General features: G+C 56.6%; 1 protein-coding gene across 2 annotated transcripts in view; it reads left to right on the top strand.

Moving 5' to 3' along the window:
- CHD5 (chromodomain helicase DNA binding protein 5) overlaps positions 1 to 16,646 on the top strand; it is a 68,180-nt gene that overhangs the window by 17,358 nt on the left and 34,176 nt on the right. For both annotated transcript variants that reach the window (XM_043485056.1, XM_043485057.1), the window contains exons 3-15: positions 1,132 to 1,311; positions 4,021 to 4,139; positions 4,681 to 4,919; positions 6,448 to 6,572; positions 7,760 to 7,883; positions 8,965 to 9,131; positions 9,320 to 9,541; positions 10,542 to 10,748; positions 10,986 to 11,197; positions 13,973 to 14,104; positions 14,190 to 14,298; positions 15,522 to 15,713; positions 15,800 to 16,000. In XM_043485056.1, the coding sequence (XP_043340991.1) occupies positions 1,132 to 1,311; positions 4,021 to 4,139; positions 4,681 to 4,919; positions 6,448 to 6,572; positions 7,760 to 7,883; positions 8,965 to 9,131; positions 9,320 to 9,541; positions 10,542 to 10,748; positions 10,986 to 11,197; positions 13,973 to 14,104; positions 14,190 to 14,298; positions 15,522 to 15,713; positions 15,800 to 16,000 (2,229 nt within the window). The remainder of the gene's footprint in view (positions 1 to 1,131; positions 1,312 to 4,020; positions 4,140 to 4,680; positions 4,920 to 6,447; positions 6,573 to 7,759; positions 7,884 to 8,964; positions 9,132 to 9,319; positions 9,542 to 10,541; positions 10,749 to 10,985; positions 11,198 to 13,972; positions 14,105 to 14,189; positions 14,299 to 15,521; positions 15,714 to 15,799; positions 16,001 to 16,646) is intronic.

The raw sequence follows: 16,646 nt of genomic DNA, 5'->3' as shown, positions 1-16,646 counted from the left end.
TTGCTCACCTTGAAGAGAGAGTAAACCACCAGCATGACGATGCCAAACATCATCTTCCTTGGAGCATCTGTGCCCGGCCTCTCCTGCAGACCCTGCCTGGGAGGGGCCCCCTCAGCCTACTTGCATCTTCAAAACCCCAAATACACAGCTTTCTCAGAGGGACAGTGACTTTCTAATAGGGGATGCTCTGTCTGTAAACACCCTTATCTCCATATAAATGGGCCATTTTCTGCCTGTACAGACAGGAAACTAAATCAAGGAAGCCAAGCTTAAGAGCTGCCTAAATTACCTTGTCTCATGTTGAGATGAAGCAGCCAGGATGAGGGCCGTGGGGAAGGTGGGCTTGTTCCTTAGCAGCTTCTGGAGAGCCCACACGCAGATAAGACTGGCATGACTTCCCTGGTGGCTCAGTGGGTAAAGAATCCACCTGCAGTGCAGGAGACACAGAAGATGTAGGATGGATCCCCCGGTTGGGAAGATCCCCTGGAGAAGGGCATGGCAAACCAGTCTGGTATTCTTGCCTGGAGAATCCCATGGACAAAGGAGCCTGGTGGGCTACAATCCGCAGGGTTGCAAAGAGTTGGATACAACCTAAGTGACCGAGCACTGAGCACGTGCGCTGTATATTAACCACAGTTTCACTTGACACAAACAACTCCATAGGATGCAAAGATAAGCAGAGAGGTGCGGAGGTGGGGTCCGGGGCAGAAGCCAGGGGCTCCTCTCCAGCCTAGCCTGCATTTTGTTTTTTGGCTTTGGGCATCACATCCTCTGTGTGTCCAAGGGTCATCCCTGACACTTGTGTTACAATCTGAGTCCATAGAAACCTGAGGCAGAGCCTGGACCTCACTCTGGGGCTGTCCAAACAGCTGCCCTGTGCTTGTGTATTGTAAGGGTGAAGCCTGGCATCACACGATGACTTGACTTACCTGCATGGCACCGTTTGTCACATCGGGGACGAGACCCTTGCCCCATGCTGGTTCCAGGTGATCGGAGCTTTGGTGATCTGGTGGCTGAGACTATCCAGAAAGCATGGGCCGACTGACTCTTCCAGGAGGCCACTTGCAGGGCAGTGCTGCTGCCTCAGACTGGGGGCCCTTGTTGTCCTCACCATCCCCCTTTCTCTTCCAGGGGAGCAATGACGAGCTGTCAGAAAATGAAGAGGATCTGGAAGAGAAGTCAGAGAGTGAAGGTAGTGACTACTCCCCGAATAAAAAGAAGAAGAAAAAACTCAAGGACAAGAAGGAGAAAAAAGCTAAGCGGAAAAAGAAAGACGATGAGGAGGATGACAATGAAGATGGGTGCCTCAAGGTAACACTGAGGCCTGGCTGGGGGTGGAGGGTTCTCAGGAGGGGGGCTGAGGCCCTGCTGCCAGCTCTCTGCCTTCTGACCCCAGAGCCCCTGCCTGAAGAGCCTCCTTTCCCACCAGTGGGTGTAGAGACAGATGGGTCTGGGGGTGTGAGTGTATCCATGTGCACATGTGGAGAAGTGGACACGAGTTTGTGAGAAATACTGCATCCACAAGTCTTCGAGACACATCAGAAACAACAATGGGATGACCATTAGGAGTTGGGGGAGGAAATCAGGCAGCCTTTTGCTGATGCCCATTGTCTTGCCTGGCCTAGTGCAGAGCTGTTTCCAAGGGGAGTGATGGTCTGAACTCAAGTTTCGTGTCAGGAGCCTCTCATTTAGAATAGTTTGGGAAAATAGAACAAACGGAGCTTTTGTCAAGAAGCAGCAGCTGTGGGACTTCCCTGGCGGTCCAGTGGTTAAGACTCTGCACTTCCAGTGCAGGGTGTATGGGCTCAATCCCTAGTTTGGGAACTAAGATCCCATACATTGCATGTGTGCATGCTCAGTCGTGTCCAACTCTTTGCGACCCTATGGACCATAGGACACCGGGCTCCTCTGTCTATACAATTCTCCACTCAAGAATACTGGACTGGATCGCCATGCCCTTCTCCAGGGGATATTCCTGATGCAGGGACTGAACATGGTACAACTAAAAACTTAAAAAGAGAAAGAAAGAAAGGAAAAAAGCTGCAGCAGCTGGACAGCTCTGCTTACTGTAGAAGGGGGATTTACTTAGCACGTGTTCTGAAATTCTGCCCGTGTGGGTGTCTAGGAGAGTGTCCCAGGGAGCGTGAGCCAGGGCAGCTTTAGCGATGGGCCTATAGCTCTCCCCAGGGGCAGAAGCCTCTTCCTCATGAACATGAATGTGGGGAGCAATGTGACTGAGCCAAGGCTCCGGAAATCTCAAGGCCACTCCGTGGAGAAGGGGAAGGGCTGAGGGTAAGGTGGGCAGGGGTAGATGACAGCACCACACCTGGGAGTCTCCTGCTTCCATCCATCTTTCCCCGAGGTTCTGTTTGGGGTGGCTGTGGATCTGAAGGATTAGCACTCCGTAAATATTAGTACAGAGGCTGATGGGTGAGGCAGAGGTGGTGACTGTCAGGCACTGAAGTTGGGAAGTGCCCGCGGTGCCCTGACACCCAGGGGGAGCTCATTAGCTGGCTGGTGTGTTGTGAGTCATCTGTGACTGATAGCAGCCGAAAGGCTGACAGCTTTGGAAGATGAACTGACGGGAGCGATTCAGGGTGATCCTGGAGCGATGCCATTGCTTGCCCACTTGTTGCTCTGCTTCCTGGTGGGAGCAGAGGCCTGATGTGCCTCCAGGAATGACTGTGTCAGGGGCAGGTCGGCCCAGGGAGGAGGTCCCACATGGGAGGGCCTCTGAACCATCACAGAGATTTGGAGGCCAGGAAGCGGGTCCCTTGGGGCTGAGGGAGCCTGTGTGTCCTGCCCAGATGGCCTTCTCTTGCTGGAGCAGACAGCCCAACCCTGAGGGACTTAGGGAGTCAAAGGGGTTTGTTAGATCAGCAGCCCCAAGACCTGCGAGGTAAGGGGACTCCAGTTCAGGGGACCCGATGGTGTGATCTAGGGCCCTGTTTCTTTGCCTTTGTGGGGTCAGCTCTGGGTTCAGGCCAGGCATGCTCATGGCTGAGAACAAGTGTAGCAGCAGCTCAGGGCTTCCTGGACTCCCACTGGCCCGTCCAGCAGGAGGGGAAGCTGGCTTGTCTCACTTATAGGAGACCTAGGGCTGCCCCTGCCTGGACTGGGTAAGTCACATGCCCACCTGGACCAAAGATGCAGCCTGGGAGTGGTGTGTGCTGATTGGTGGAATGGACCGGTGGTCGGGGCTGGGCTATCTGGAACAAGTGGGGAATCAGAGTGAGGGTGCTGTTCCAAGGACCTCTGCTAACTCCTTCCCTTCCATGAAGTAGGTGCTTTATCCCCGCTTTACAGATGGGGAAACTGAGGCACAGAGAGGTGATGTTAGCTTGTTCACCTCTCACTGACAGTGTGTGGCAGAACCTGGATTGGTACTTGAGTCTGTCTGGCAGGTTCTAATCTCATAGTCAGCACTACCCGCCATCCCCCTTCCTAGCTAGCCTGGGTCTGCTTGGTGACGTGATGCCCGGGCTGGCCACCTCTGTGCCCTTAGGAACTCACACACCTCCCTGTGCCCCTGCTCCCAAAGTGAAACAGTTGCTGAGGGCCCCTCTCTGGGCTCTGCCCCGAGCTGGGCCACTGCCCCATGCCCCACCCTGGCCAGGGCACACCTTCCTGGCCCCAGAACCCAGCAGCAGCCTGTCCTTTCACGAGGTCCAAGTGTGACTGTATTACCCCAAGGTGATAGCCTGGGGCAGAGAGAGTGAGTCCTGTACTTATTCCTGCCCTGGGCATGCACATGGCTTCCCCCCACATTAAACCCAGACACATGGTCCCGCACCCCCTTGTAAGCTGGCATCTGAGCCATTCCCACTGCCCAAGGGACTGGCGGCCTGGGGTGCTCTAGGATATTTTCAGTTTGGGGTGTGAACTGCTCTTGTTAAGTTGCAAGTTGCAGACATGATCACCCCGGCTTTCCCCAGGCCTCCTGGGTGGGGCCCCAGGGATGGCGGTGCAGGTTAGAAGGACCCCCACCTTTGATTCCATCTCTGGCCCCTGTATCTGCAGGAGCCCAAGTCCTCGGGGCAGCTCATGGCTGAGTGGGGCCTGGACGACGTGGACTACCTGTTCTCCGAGGCCGACTACCACACGCTGACCAACTACAAGGCCTTCAGCCAGTTCCTCAGGTGGGCCTTGGGGCCACCATGGGCGGGAACCCAGTGGGGAGCCAGAGGGACAGGGCCCTGGGTTCCTGGGGTGGGGGGAGTGTCAGGCTGACATTGACTCTGGGCAGAGCTGGCAGAAGGGACAGGACCTTCCACTTCCACAGATGGTCCTGCCCTCCCTTGCTGGTCCTGCCCCCAGGAATGATGGCCCCAGTCAGTCCCGAGGTCTTAAACCCCTGTGGCCACTCTCAGCTCTAGAAGAAATGGAACTGGACTCCCAGGGTCCTGCTGGAGGCCCCTGCCTCTGGGTCTTCAGTCTTATCAGGTCTGGAAACCCAATTAGAAGGTGACCAGCCCTATAAATAGGAAATCAGGGGTGTTGAGGGTGGACAGCTGTCTCTGGCTTGGTCCTCTTCTTTGGCCCTCCATTCGTCCCACTTTTCCCAGTTTGCCACATATTCCAAATGTGGGAGGAGATGGGTGGGCCTTGGGGGGTCACATGGGGGTCTCGTCCCCTCCATGGGGCTGCCCTCACCCTCTGCCTTCCCCCACCCCCCTGCAGACCGCTCATCGCCAAGAAGAACCCGAAGATCCCCATGTCAAAGATGATGACCGTCCTGGGTGCCAAGTGGCGGGAGTTCAGCGCCAACAACCCCTTCAAGGGCAGCTCGGCGGCAGCAGCTGCAGCGGCAGTGGCCGCGGCCGTGGAGACGGTCACCATCGCACCTCCGCTGGCCATCAGCCCCCAGCAGGCGCCCCAGCCTGTGCCCATCCGCAAGGCCAAGACCAAAGAGGGCAAGGGTATGGCTGCGGGTGGGTGGCACCCAGTTCTGCTGTCTGAGGCCCCCCCAGACCCTATAGCTTGGGGTGGCTGGGACAGCTGGGCAGGTCTTTACCCAGGACCCAGTGCCTTGATTGACCTTGGATCCACACGCCCTTTCTCACCTATGTGGTAGCATCTGTCCTGCCTCCCTTCTGGGGCTGGTGGACAAGTGGAGGGGACAGTGGGCTCAGAGTTTTGGGAGTTTTCCCGGTCATGGAGGAAGGGACTGTGGTGGCCCAGGCTGCTGGGAGTTGGGGGGCTCTTGTGTTTGAGGCTGCACCATTCCCAGGGAAAGGGGTCCTAAAATGACCTATTGATCCCCTCTTCTGAGGGCCTGGCCTAGGTGGGCATGGGCATGGTCAGTGCCGGCCTCCCAGGGAGACCTGGAAGGAGGTCTAGATACAAAATCGGACTCCATGGTGGTGTCTGGCTGGGGACAGAAGAGGCTGTCTGCGACTTGAAGTTCTCTGGGAGGGGCTTCTCTGCCCTGAGTGGAGGGTTTCTGGCCCCCTTGGGGGTAGGGCCGTTGATGTCCCTCAGACTCTGAATGGTGGGCTCACCTGCAGCTCACCTTCCTGGTGCTATGACCTGGGTTTTGATGGAGGGTGGAGGAGACTGTGGGGACCTCTTGTTTCTGCCCCAAGCAGCTCTGGTCTCTGGGACGATGCATTCCTTTGCTAGGTCCTGCAGGGACCCTGGTGGGCAAGTGATGCAGTCTTCAGCATCTGCTCCCGCTCAACTCCCTCGCCTGCCGCCCAGCCAGCCTTCTTTCTCATTTCCTCTTGGGCTCCAGCTGCTGAGTTATCGATTCCCTGAGCTGCCTATTCAGAGCCTGAAAAATTGAAATAGATTTTCCGTGGCGCCACTGAGGTTACAGCTGGGCTGCCAGCCCCATCTCTCTGTGTGAATGTGGATAGAGGAGGGCGAGGCCATCTGCCTCCAGGCCCCCACCTTCTCTGCTCAGCCTGGTGGGAAAGGCTGCTGGGGGCGGGTCATTACTCCCCAGGTGGATAATTATCCTGTGGCCAGCCCCATAAAAACACAGCCTCACCTCTACTGGCCACAGAGGTGGGGGAGGTCTTGAGTGGTGCCAGTGTAGGGGTACAGCGGGCAACCTGGAGGCTGGCTGCTGGGGGAAGGGCTTCTTGCTCTAGCCCACCCCTCCAGGGCCCAGGTATGGACTGCAGGTAGGTGGGTGTGCCCTTGGTGGCCCTGCTGGCCCTGGGGGTCTGTGGCTTTACTGGGGACAGCTCCTTTTGGGGAGAGGGATGAAACAAGGCTGTTTCCAAGATGGCAGTGCAGTGGCTAGGACCAGGACTGGACCAGGGTTATGCTCTGGCCTCCCCTGCTATTTGCTGTGCAGCTTTAAGCAAAGATTTCACCTCTCTGAGCCTCAGTTTTTTGGTTGGAAAAGGGGTGACAGCAGAAACGATCCTTTCCTTACCGGGTTCCCGTGAGGCTGAGTGAAAGCATGGTGGTAAGTGAGCGAGCCGTGTTGCTTTTCAGGGCCTGGAGTGAGGAAGAAGATCAAAGGCTCCAAGGATGCAAAGAAAAAGGGCAAAGGGAGAAAGGTGACTGGGCTCAAGTTCCGCTTTGGAGGGGTCGGCAGCAAGAGGAAGAAGGGGTCCTCGGTGAGTGCGAGTGTGAGCCTGAGTGTGTGTGGAGTGCACACCACGCAAAGATTGGATGACTGAAAAGCAGGCTGTCAGTTCATTCTCCTGTACCAGGCAGGGGGCAGGTCCTGTTCCCCTTCCCCACTCTCTCTTCCTGTGCTACATGCCTGCCTGCTGGGTCTGTATCCCCACCTGACTGGTGAGGAGGTCAGCCTGGATCCTTCCAAGGGTCCCTGGAGTGTGGCCTCTGGGTGGTCCATGCCTCTAGCTCTTTCTCCTGCCCACCCTGCTGAGCTGGAGGCTCAGTCCCAGCTCCCTTGGCCCCAGCTGCCTCTTTATCTGGGCAGCAGGCGGGAGAGTCCTGGTGGGGCCTGGATGCCCAGGTCTGCTAGGAGAGTGGGCCCAGGAAGGAGGCCTGCAGGTGGGGGCAGGCAGGGCTCCAGCCCTTCAAGGGCAGCTCTGGCACTCAGTTCAGAATGACCCTAAGTCTGTATCTGAGCCTTTGAGCCCTCTTTCTCCAGGATGGGGGCATTCATGCCTCCCTCCTGCTCCCATAGGTTACCTCTTTCCCTCACCTGCTCAGCCCTGCAAAGGGGCAGGGATGGAAGCCATCTCTTTGTCCTTTGGGAGAGGCAAGTAACAGGTCTCAAGTGTAGCTGCTGTGGAGGGGAGTATAGAGCCGCAGGTGTCTCCACTCAGCTTAGCTTTTGAGCCAAGACTAAGGTGCTCGGCCCTCTGCTCCACTTCGGTGCACCCTGCTCTGGAGCTGCTCACAGTCTGGAAGGTTTTGGGTGCATGTACTGGGAGAGAGCCAATGACATACAAATGGAATAGGCTGGACCTGGCACACAGGCTGTGCAACAGGTCTCATCAGGGAGAGATCTGGGAAGGCTCCTTGGGGGAGGCTCCCTAGGGCTTCCCCTTGAGGGGTGTGTAGGAGTTTGGCAGGGTGGAGGGCAGGGCCTGGGAGAGTTATGAGGGTTGGAGAGCAGGGCTTGGGGAGGGTGGCAGGCCATCAGCCTGGACCAGTGGGCTAGGGGGTGTTTTAGCTGGGTGGTAAGATGAGATGAACTGCAGACAGCACCCTGTATCCGGAGCATCCATGGTACCCTGCCATACCTTACCCTCTGCCCAGGCCTGAGAAGCCTTGAAACGAGCCCCTTGGGCCAGCTCTGGGCTCATAGGGCCCTCCCCTGCCCCTGCAGAGCGAGGAGGATGAGCGAGAGGAGTCGGACTTCGACAGCGCCAGCATCCACAGCTCCTCCGTGCGCTCCGAGTGCTCTGCTGCTCTGGGGAAGAAGAGCAAGAGGAGGCGCAAGAAGAAGAGAAGTAAGACTTCCTGTTTGTAGGGTTCCTGTGGGCATCACATGGATGTGGAGTGCAGAGCCCCCTTTGGGCAGCAGGGAGGGGCATCCTCAGGCCTCAGTCAGGCCAGGCAGGTCCCCTGTGTTTACTCAACCACCCTCCTCTCTGTGTTTAGGAGAGGGGGGTCCTGTCTCAGTGGGCCCACTTCTATTAGGGACCCATAATGTGAGTCACCCCAGGGCATTTGCATGGCAGAGGGGCACAGGAGAAGGAATTGTCTCTTAACCACATCCACCATCCACCCATTCAGTCATCCACCCTCTACTCATCTATCCCCCCACACCCCAGCCTTCCCACCCACCCTCCCTCTTTCCATCCCTTGGTCCTTCCTCCTTCCCCTTTATCCATCCATCCATTCATCTTTCTGTCCCTCCACCCACCTTTTTTCTTCCATTCCTCCTTCCTCCCTCTCATCCTTCTTTCCTTTTACTTGTTTTCAATCCATCTCTTCACTCCTTTACATTTTTTCTTTTTTTCTGGCTGCACATAGTCATAGTGAAAGTCACTTAGTCGTGTCCGACTCTTTGCTACCCCATGGACTATACAGTCCATGGAATTCTCCAGGCCAGAATACTGCAGTGGGTAGCCTTTTCCTTCTCCACGGGATCTTCCCAACCCAGGGATCGAACCCAGGTCTCCTGCATGGCGGGTGGATTCTTTACCAGCTGAGCCACCAGGGAAGCCCAAGAATACTGGAGTGGGTACCCTATCCCTTGTCCAGCTGATCTTCCTGACCCAGGAATTGAACCGGGGTCTCCTGCATTGCAGGCTGTCAGGGAAGCCGGGCACAATGGCTTGTTCTTAGTTCCCTGATTAGGGATGAATGAGAGCCCTAGTCAGTCAAAGTGCAGAGTCCTAACCACTGGATCCCCAGGGATTTTCCCTCTTTACTCTTCAATCATTCTGTTCACCCTGTCTGTCCATCGCCATCCATTCATCCATCTATTGAGTGCCTAGTATGTGCCAGGACAGCCCGTGGTGGTGATTGGTTGTGCATGGGTAATGGGGACACGGCCCTCCATGACTGCCTCTTCCCCCGCCCCAGTTGATGATGGCGATGGCTACGAGACGGACCACCAGGACTACTGTGAGGTGTGCCAGCAGGGTGGGGAGATCATTCTGTGTGACACCTGCCCGAGGGCCTACCACCTCGTCTGTCTGGACCCCGAGCTGGAGAAAGCTCCTGAGGGCAAGTGGAGCTGTCCCCACTGTGTAAGCCCTTGGCAGACGACGGGGGTGGGGGTTTTGTCAGTCCTGGTCTTCCAGACCCCTGCATGGTCTTCTCGGGGCAGAACATGGGGCGGTGCGAGTGAGGGAGGGAGCTGCACCATGGTGGAGGGGCGTCCTTGCCCAGGGTGCCTCCACCTGGACTCCCCGCCTCCCCCCCTCCCCACCTCCAGGAGAAGGAAGGGATCCAGTGGGAGCCGAAGGACGACGACGACGACGAGGACGAGGGCGGCTGCGAGGAGGAGGAGGACGACCACATGGAGTTCTGCCGCGTGTGCAAGGACGGAGGCGAGCTGCTCTGCTGCGACGCCTGCCCCTCCTCCTACCACCTGCACTGCCTCAACCCGCCGCTTCCCGAGATCCCAAACGGTGAATGGCTCTGCCCGCGCTGTACTGTGAGTGTTACGCCGGCCCGCGCCGAACGCCCCACCCCCGACAAATCTAGGTCCCTCCTGCGGCAAGGACCCCGCTCACAAAGGTCCCATCCATCAAGGCCCCGCCTCCGCCAATCCAGACCACGCCCACCACGGCCTACGCCCAGGCCCCTCCAGCCCCCTCCAGCCTCCACCCACCTAGGCCCCGCCCCAGCAGGCCCTGGCCATCAAGGCTCCGCCTCCGCTGGCCACCCACCAGCTCTGAGCTCCCAGCCTGCCAAGGCCTCGACCCGCCCCTGCCCTCCAGGTCCCGCCCACAAGGCGTCTGCCCGTTCTGGCCCCGCCCCATCGTCCATCCGCTCAGTCCCAAGCCCTCTCCAGTCGCCTCGAGTCCCGCCCATCGCCTCACCTAGGCCTGCGCCGCTTCTCAATTCCCTTCAGACTCGCTGGAAACAGCTATGAAAAGAGAGGTGGTCATAAACCTACCACTGCCCATAGACAGCCACTGTTTACTGGGCGTCTCTCTAATGCTTACTGAGTTTTCAAGTGCCAGGCCTTTTGTTATTTTCATTTTTTAGATGGGAAAACTGAGGCTCAGGGAGATAAAGTGACTTGCCCAAGGTCACACAAGGTCTCTTGGGCTGTAGCCTCAGTTTCAGCAGGGAGAGGAGAGCATCCCTCCAGTCACCATAGGTGTTTGAAGGTGTCCATGCTCTGAGATGTCCCCAGCCCTCCCCCAGTGCTGGATACCCCACCCTGTGGGTTGGGCCAGCCCTCGGTCACCCTGTGTGCATCTGGGCTTCCGTTGTGCGTGTGCGTGTATGTGTGTGCATGCGTGTGTGTGCAGACACACATTGCCTCATCTGCCCGCACGGCATGGGCGGGCTCCTGAGGACAGGATGGTGTCTTGGAGTCACTGTGGTGCTGTCTGACTTGGGGAGCAAAGCAGCCTGTTGGAGGGAGCCTTGGGGTGGGGACCTGAAGCTAAGCCCTGAACTTGGGGACCTTCCTCTGTCCACAGTGTCCCCCACTGAAGGGCAAAGTCCAGCGGATCCTGCACTGGCGGTGGACAGAGCCCCCAGCCCCCTTCATGGTGGGGCTGCCGGGGCCTGATGTGGACCCTGGTGTACCCCCGCCCAAGCCCCTGGAGGGCATCCCAGAGAGAGAGTTCTTCGTCAAGTGGGCTGGGCTCTCTTACTGGCACTGCTCCTGGGTGAAGGAGCTCCAGGTGAGGTACCTGGGCAGGTGCGGCTGTGCTTAGGACGTGAGGTGCTCTGGCCAGCTCCCTGAGTGAGGGACATTGTTGGGCGCTGGGGAGGGGGAGGAAGAAGGTGAGGATTGTCCTGCCTGGGACTCAGGCTGGGGGCTGGGGGGATGGGGGAGGAGCTGGGTTTGGGGACACGGGGGTGGGGGGGGTGGGTCATGGCCATCTGCCTTCCTTAACCTCTGTCCCCTCCGCAAGCAGCTGGAGCTCTACCACACAGTGATGTATCGAAACTACCAAAGAAAGAACGACATGGACGAGCCGCCGCCCTTTGACTACGGCTCTGGCGACGAGGACGGCAAGAGCGAGAAGAGGAAGAACAAGGACCCTCTCTATGCCAAGATGGAGGAGCGCTTCTACCGCTACGGCATCAAGCCCGAGTGGATGATGATCCACCGCATCCTGAACCACAGGTGTGTGCCCCGAGCATGAGCTGCGCTGGACACGCGGCCCCTTCAGTCTGTTAAATGGGCACAGAACCACATATGGGTGTGGTGGGGGCAGGAGGGGAGGCTGAGGACACCCGCTTCAGGCGATTTGACCATCCAGCTGGAGGGGTTTTCATGCACGTAGGTACATGTATGCACCCATGTTTACACTTGCATATGCACATGTTACACTCATGGTGAACAGTTCCTTAGTCATGTGTATAAAAGGGCAACTTGATGAATGGCCTGTGAAACTTGCAGATGGGACACTTGGAGGGCTAGGACCCTTGTGCTCCTAGGCCTCTGCTGAAGTCAGTGCTTGATACCTGCGGGAGGGTCTGGGGGACCACAGTGGACCTGAGCTGTGGGTGTGGGTACACATTTGCTCCTCTTTATAACATAGCTATCACCACTGAGTGCCATCTACCCAAGAGGTAGGCCTTTTACCTCCGCCTTTGTTTTTGTGGACACCATCAAGGTTAAGTCACTTGCCTAAAGTCACATAGCCAACAGGCAGGGGTGCTGGAATTGGAACCCAGTTCTTTCCTGATGGCAGGAGTTGCTTTCTTGGCCACTATTCCAAGTTCCAGTGCCCTCGATAGCTCTTTGTTGAGCAATCCAAAATTCCCTAGGTAACAGTGGTCAGAGGCTGCAGAGGCCAGATAAAAAGACAAAGGCAGAAGGCCTCCGAGAGTTTGGCTTTGGTCTGGTGGGTGGTGGGAGCTCTTGCTGATTCTTGAGCTCAGGTGCTTGAGAACCAGTGGTGGCTGACAGGCGGGCACAGGGTAGGGTCCATGGAGGCTCTGTCTCAGAGCGACTTGGGGTCCAACAGAACACATGTGTCCTGAAGGCAGGAGCTGGGTAGAGCAGAGCTTCAGAACCTGAGTCTTCCCCTCGAATCCCAACCCTGGCTCCCATTTTCTGGGCTCTGAGCCTCTGTTTCTTTTTCATTTATTGATTTGAGTGTGCTGGGTCTTTAGTTGTGGCATGTGAAATCTTACTTGCAGTGTGTGTAACCTAGTTCCCCAACCAGGGATCAAACCTGGCCCCCCTGGTTGGGGAACTAGAAGTCTTGGGAGTGTGGAGTCTTAGCACCTGGACAACCAGGGAAGTCCCCTGTGCCTCTGTGTTTCTAATGGGAAACAGGACTGTGAGAGTACCAACCCCACAGGCTGCTGTGGGGGCTCAAGGAGGATGCCAGTGCCTGATAGCAGGGCCGTCAGGAAGCAGTGGTGGGGGTGTGGGAGAATTTGAAAAAGCCACCCCCTTGATTATGAAATGCCTCCTCCTCCCATCCCCTGGCCTCACTGACAGTGACTTGAGGCCCCCTCCACAGCTGAACTGATCCACAGTTTTTTTACCTTTATTAAATTGCACGTTCTAAACATAAATGCTGATTTTTCTCCCTGCCTTCAAAGTGGGGCAGGTGAATTTCCTCCAAATATATTACCTGAATGGAGTCTGAGTAACAACCAATCATTTATTTAAAAAAAAAACAAAAAAACCCGTTGGTTTCCATGGTGACGGAGATTGGTACCTCTCTGTGTGTGGTCCCCAGGCCCAGCCACTGCCATCTGGGGCAGCCATGGCACCCCTGCCTGCAGGGCTGCCCTGGCTCGGTTGCTCAGTGCACTTGTGTTGGGGGGGAGGTCCCGAGACCCTCCCAGGAGCTGTATTCAAGCTGCAGTGTGTGACAGGCTTCTCTGGCGCACCCTCTGTGTGCTGCTGGCTGGGCCGTCAGGTCCCCGGGTCCCCGGGGGATCTTTGGGAGAGGACAGCCCACCAGGAGGAATCACATCCTTCTCTATTTCATGGGGATGGACACCCCTCTCCAGTCTTTGGGAGTTCTTTGTTCCTTTTCAAACTTTTTATTTTGTATGGGGGGGTAGAGCCAGTTAATAATGTCATGATAGTTTCAGGTGAACGTTGAAGAGACTCAACCTTACGTAGACATGTATCCATTCTCCCCCAAACTCCCCTCTCATCTAGGCTGCCACGTAACATTGAGCAGTTTCCTGTGCTGTACAGTAGGTCCTTGTTGGTTATCTATTCTAAATATAGTGGTTTGTACATGTCCACCCCAAACTCCCTATAGCTTGGGAGTTTTTAAAAAAACTTAATATTTTGGGTGCACTGGGTTTTTGTTGCTATGCTTGGGCTTTCTCTAGTTGCTGCGGGCGGCGGGCTACTGTCCAGTTTGGGTGTGCTGGCTTCTCATGGTGCTGGCTTCTTGCGGAGCACAAGCTCTAGGGTGCATGGGTTCTGCAGTTGTGGCACGCGGGCTCAGTTGCCCCACCGCATATGGAATCTTCTCGGATCAGGGATGGAACTCACGTGCCCTGCACTGGTAGGCAGATTCTCAGCCATTGGACTACCAGGGAGGTTCCTTCTTGGGACTTCTTAAGTGAGAAAACAAAGGTCTTCGGTCAGGGGAGAACTGTCTGACTCAGCAGTGGAGAATTCTGGAGGACTCCTCATGACGGAATGGGACTCATGGCAACTGAGGATGGAGAGGACACTAGCTTTGCTCCTCTGCTAGTGTGGGGGACCCAGATGTCCCTCTGCTCTGCCACTCACCCCGTGCCCTCCTACCTCCTTCCTATTAGCTGTGTGGCCCTGGGAGTCTCTGCCTGGTGCTGCCCTCCTGGCTGGGGCTTCCTGGGGACCCGTGAGGGTGAGAGGCTTTGCATCCTGCGAGGTACCCTCTGTGGACCCTTGCCTGGATGACCCGCCCTCCTCCATCTGTTTACCGTGTTGCAGCTTCGATAAAAAAGGGGACGTGCATTACCTGATCAAGTGGAAAGACCTGCCCTACGACCAGTGCACCTGGGAGATTGACGAAATTGACATCCCCTACTACGACAGCCTGAAGCAGGCCTACTGGGGCCACAGGTGCGCCACGCTGGGGCCACTGGGTGGAGCCTTCCGCCTCCCCAACGGCCTGAGCCCTGCTCTCTCACCCTGCCCTCTTTCCCAGGGAGCTGATGCTGGGAGAGGACGCCAGGCTGCCCAAGAGGCTGGTCAAGAAGGGCAAGAAGCTGAAGGATGACAAACAGGAGAAGCCCCCGGACACACCCATTGTGGATGTGAGCGGGAAAGGGTCGCAGGGTGGGGTTGCCACCCAGGCTGGGCCTTGGAGGAGGGCAAGGTCTCTGGAGAACTCTGCCGTGGGTCTGTGTCTCTGCAGAAGGGGGCGCTGCGGCTCAGCCCACTCCTGCCAGGTACCTGGTGGGACAGAGATGATGGGACCCAGCCTTCCCCTCAGTAGAGGCTCACACCCTGGGGTCCTGGTCCCGAGTCCTGTAGAGTGGCAGCTCCCAGGGGACAGAGTGATTTGAAGGATGGGTCGGGTCTCGGTGCACAAACTGGGGAGCAGAGAGTCTCTTCTCAGAGCAGTTTATGAACTTGTGTTCTTTTAGATGGGTGAATTCCAAATATTTATTTATTTACTTATTTATTTGGCTGTACTGCGTGGCACGTGGGATCTTAAGTTCTCCAACTAGTGATCGAACCCATGTTTCCTGCAGTGGAATCGTGGTCTTAACCACTGGATCACTGGATCTGTAATTTCAAGTCTTTAAATCAAAAAGTGCCCCTCACTTCAGGAGTACAGCAGCTGATTTGCTAACTGCACACCATTCTTATCAGTTCAGGGGGAGGAGATCCAGGACTTAACCTGGGAGCTTTGAGCCTACTGGGGAATGGAAGGTTGGCTTTTATTCCTTTAGCAAACCTCTCTGGGATGTTTGCTAGTACCTGGCTCTGGGGGGCAAGGCCCTACCCACCTGTTCCACGAAGTGCTCATCTTCCAGGGGCTCATGGAAGGTCCAAACAGAAATGGGGATTTGACTTGGGTCTGAGATGCAGGGTATCAGGGGGACTTCATGGGGATGACGGCCTTGAGCTGTAGACTAAAAGACTCAAAGAGGGTGATGTTTGAGATCAGGCACCCTGGGCAAGCATCAAATGGGTGTTGACTCAGTCCCCGCTGTGTCAGAATAGGACCAGTATGGTGACCACATGCTGGGCTCAAAATCAGAAAATGCAACAATTGGGAAACTGCCCTGATAGATGTATGGGGCCAACCCTGGGAGAGCATGGTGGGAACACCTAAGCCAATCCTGGAGTCAAGGAAGACTTCCTGGAGGCAGAGGCATTCCATCTGAGGCCTGAAGGATCAATCAGTTAGCAGGGACAAGAGGAGTGGGAAGAGTATTTCAGGCATAAAGAATCATGCATGCAGAGGCCTGTCGGTGGACCTTGGTGGCCCAGGATCCAGGGTATGACTGAACCTCTGCTTCTTCTGCAGCCCACGGTCAAGTTTGACAAACAGCCATGGTACATCGACTCCACGGGCGGCACGTTGCACCCGTACCAGCTGGAGGGCCTTAACTGGCTGCGCTTCTCCTGGGCCCAGGGAACCGACACCATCCTGGCCGACGAGATGGGTCTGGGCAAGACTGTGCAGACCATCGTCTTTCTCTACTCCCTGTACAAGGAGGTTTGAGGGCTGGGCGGGGCGGCCGGGGAGGGTGGCCGGTGTGGGCTGTGGCTGGGCAGCCTCAGTGCATCCATCTCCCTCCCCAGGGGCACTCCAAAGGGCCCTACCTGGTCAGTGCACCCCTGTCCACCATCATCAACTGGGAACGTGAGTTCGAGATGTGGGCCCCTGACTTCTACGTGGTCACCTACACGGGGGACAAGGAGAGCCGCTCCGTGATCCGGGAGAACGAGTTTTCCTTTGAGGACAATGCCATTCGGAGTGGAAAGAAGGTGTTCCGGATGAAGGTGAGCACCCCTCCCCCCGGGAAGGACTCTGCACAGGAGCCCAGTTTGCCCTGGGGGGTGGTGCACAGGGGTTCTGCGGTTTATCTGGGGTCTCTCCTTTTGGGCTCCAGTGGAGGCAGCAGCTGGCGAAGAGTTGCTTTTAAGGCAGGATTACCTTGTATCCATGTCCTGGGCCTGCAGTAGCACAGGGTGCTGTGGGGCTGAGAATAACACTCACCCTCTCACTGTTCTGGAGGCCAGGAGTCCGAGACCCAGCTGCGGGCAGGATCCTGCTCCCTCGGAAGCTCTGTGGGTGGACCCTTCCGCATCTCCTCCAGCATCTGGTTGCTCTTCCTTGGCTGTCCTTGTTTTGCAGTTCCATCTCTTCGGTTTCTGCCTCTGTTGTTATGTGGCTGTCTCCCCTGTGTGTGTCTGTGTCTCCTCTTCTTTTTTTAATTTGATTTTAGTTTATTTATTTTTGGTGGCACTGGATCTTTGTTGCTGCGCCGGCTTTTCTCTAGTTGTGGCAAGCAGGGGCTACTCTCTAGTTGCGGTGCGTGGGCTTCTCATTACGGTGGCTTCTCTTGTTGCAGAGCTCTAGGGCGCTCGGACTCAGCAGTTGTGGTGCACAGGGTCAGTTGCTCTGTGGGATCTTCCCAGATCGGGG

The sequence above is a fragment of the Cervus canadensis genome, chromosome 13 (assembly GCF_019320065.1).
Source record: "Cervus canadensis isolate Bull #8, Minnesota chromosome 13, ASM1932006v1, whole genome shotgun sequence".
NCBI lineage: Eukaryota > Metazoa > Chordata > Mammalia > Artiodactyla > Cervidae > Cervus > Cervus canadensis.
This window is presented reverse-complemented; position numbering and strand designations above follow the sequence as displayed.